The following is a 2,408-nucleotide window of genomic DNA, read 5'->3' as shown; positions in this document are numbered from 1 at the left end:
GCCTCGCTCACCAACCGCTCCGTCAGCCTGCTGGAGGAGCGCGGGACCTTCTGGGTCACGTAGGGGGCTGGGGGTCCGCGGCAGCGCGCGCGCCCCTCCTTAGGAAAGGCCCAGCCCGCCTTCCTCGCGCCCCCTCCGCGGGCGGTGAGATGGTGGCTCTCCCAGAGGGCGACCGGGCGGCCACGCGCGGAGCAGGCAGCCCTTCCGCCTGTAGAAGTAGGCCCCCCGCCAGCTAGCTCCCCCACTGCTGCCTTGGGCCTGGGGTCTCTCACCGAGAACAGGACAGTGCCCGTCCGTGAGGGCCGCCAGACCCGGACCTGAGGGGCTGCGGTCACCTGAGCAGGCCCAGGGAGGCCTGGAACTTTTGACAAGCCTTTTTCTCTCCGTCACTGTCTCTGTCTGTGTCTCTTTCTCTCTCTCTTACACACACACACACACACACACACACACACACACATACACACACATACAGAAGCATACACCAAAAACACATGAATGCCTGTAGACCCCGTGGGCCAGAGTCGGGATGTTAAACCCGAAGGGTCTGTGGCCACCACCCCTCGCAGTCCGACCTCGTGCTGTACTCACTGTTCACCTGTCAGTTTCTGGATTTCTACACAATCCACGGTGGAATCTGCATGGGTCAGAAGGGAGGGGCTGGAACAGCCCAGAATGTCAGCTGGTTCTTATCAACCAAGAATGATTCAATATTTTCATAAACAGAACGGCTCTGCCGGTCACTGCTGACATCGGCCTTGCATAGAACGACAAAGCACAGTGTGTAAACGACTGATGCCTATGTATACCAGACACAGACACATCTTAGAAACGCAAGTCCACACGCATACACACCACAGGCTTCTGTGTGGCTTTATTGTGCCCATAGGATTTAACTAAAGAGCAGCCTTTGATTACATTTTTAGAATTATTTGGGGACGTAGGAGACACAGTCATGGGCCATGACCCTGTTCTGACCAGGTTTGGGATGAACAGTGGATTCAGAACTGCCGGGTCTGCGGCCCCTGCCTGCCATGGATTCTCCTGGCTACCTCCGCTGGCCTGCTCACATCCTCTCTGCTGGCAGGCGGGATGTTTTAAAATGGTGTGGCCAGTCCTCACATGACTACAGCCGGGAGGCCCCGTCCCAGCTCCCCCGGCTCCCTGAGAGCACGGCCGTATTTGAAGGCTGCCTCAGGCCTGACTGGAGGCAAAAGGCATCTGAGGAGTCCAGCCAGGCCTCGTGTGGGGCAGGGCCCAGAAGAGAGTGCAGTGTGTCCTCTCCCCGGGGAGGACCCCCATCAGGATACCCCTCCTGGGAGGAGACAAGAGACAGAGGTCAGCCTCATGGATGGTCACCATCATCACATGGTTAGTATCTGGAATTCCTCTTTTTAGAGCTCTGGGAAAAGTATTGCTCAACTTGGGACAGGCTGGGCATTTTATTTGGGTGTTTTTTAAAAAAGTTATTTATAGTTCGGTACCGTGTTTTGTGGCTACGGTTTTTATTTTGTTTCCGCAGGAGTGCTGCATAAAAGCAATCTGGGCTTCAGGGGGCTGGGGGGACCAGCAGGGAGCACTATGGCTCCTGCTGAAGGGAGAGGAGGAGGAGGAAGAGCCTTCCAGAAGGATCAGAGCCTACGCGGCCACATGGCAACCCACAGTGCCCCACGGGCGTTTCTGTTTGAACCCCATGTGGAACGAATCTCAGAAACCACCAGTGTTCTTTGCTGTGTGTCCAGAAGCAACATAAATTAGCCCTCACCCTCTCCCCAAGATGAGGCCAGATTTGAACATCTCTTTCAGGTCCAAATGCATTTCCTGGGGGAGGGGGGTATGGCCAAGCAGCAGACGCCCCCAAAGGGGAGGTCCTTTTCTACCCTCAGCCCAGACTGGAGAGCAGAGCTCAGTCCGCCCCAGAACCTGAAGAGCTGCCCCAGTTTACTAGGGCTGTTTCTGATTTCCTGGACAACTTCTATGTCAGATCGATCCTGTTGTCAAACCCAGAGGGCTGAGTTTCGGATTGAGTAATGTGGAAATGAGGGAAAAAGAGATCTGAGTCCAGCTGGTGCTGCCATGGGGAAGGCAGGAGTGTGTCCTGGCCAGAAGCTGCCATTTGAGATGGTGAAGACTAGCCATTTTGTGCAGTGTCTCACAATCACCACATTTGAGCTGCGGGTCTTCACAGACTTCAAGTCATTCAAGGAGGCCTCCAGCCTGGGCTCTCCAGTCCCGGAAGGAGTTGTGCAGAGAGCTGGCTCCAATTTGGGGTCCAAAGAGACTCCAGCTCTAAAAACTTGACCCTGGGGCAGAGCGAGACCAGGATGCGGCTGGCAAGCCCAGAAACACTAGCTGTTCTTCCCCTCCCCACACTGTTCCCCACTTGGTTCCCTACCTGCGGTTGGTAGGGG

The 2,408-nt window shown here is 55.9% G+C and overlaps 1 protein-coding gene across 1 annotated transcript in view; it reads left to right on the top strand.

Moving 5' to 3' along the window:
* The window catches only part of CHST3 (carbohydrate sulfotransferase 3), an 8,583-nt gene extending 7,103 nt beyond the window's left edge, over nt 1–1,480 (top strand). Inside the window, 1 exon segment of the mRNA XM_077778591.1 lies at nt 1–1,480. This exon segment is cut by the window's left edge and continues 26 nt beyond it. Within this exon segment, the coding sequence (XP_077634717.1) occupies nt 1–63 (63 nt within the window). The 3' untranslated portion in view covers nt 64–1,480.
* The last annotated feature ends 928 nt before the right edge of the window (nt 1,481–2,408 follow it).

The sequence above is a fragment of the Crocuta crocuta genome, unplaced genomic scaffold (genome assembly GCF_008692635.1).
Source record: "Crocuta crocuta isolate KB4526 unplaced genomic scaffold, BGI_CrCroc_1.0 scaffold167, whole genome shotgun sequence".
NCBI classification, from domain to species: domain Eukaryota; kingdom Metazoa; phylum Chordata; class Mammalia; order Carnivora; family Hyaenidae; genus Crocuta; species Crocuta crocuta.
Note: the sequence above shows the minus strand (reverse complement) of the source record. Positions and strands in the feature narration are given on the sequence as shown.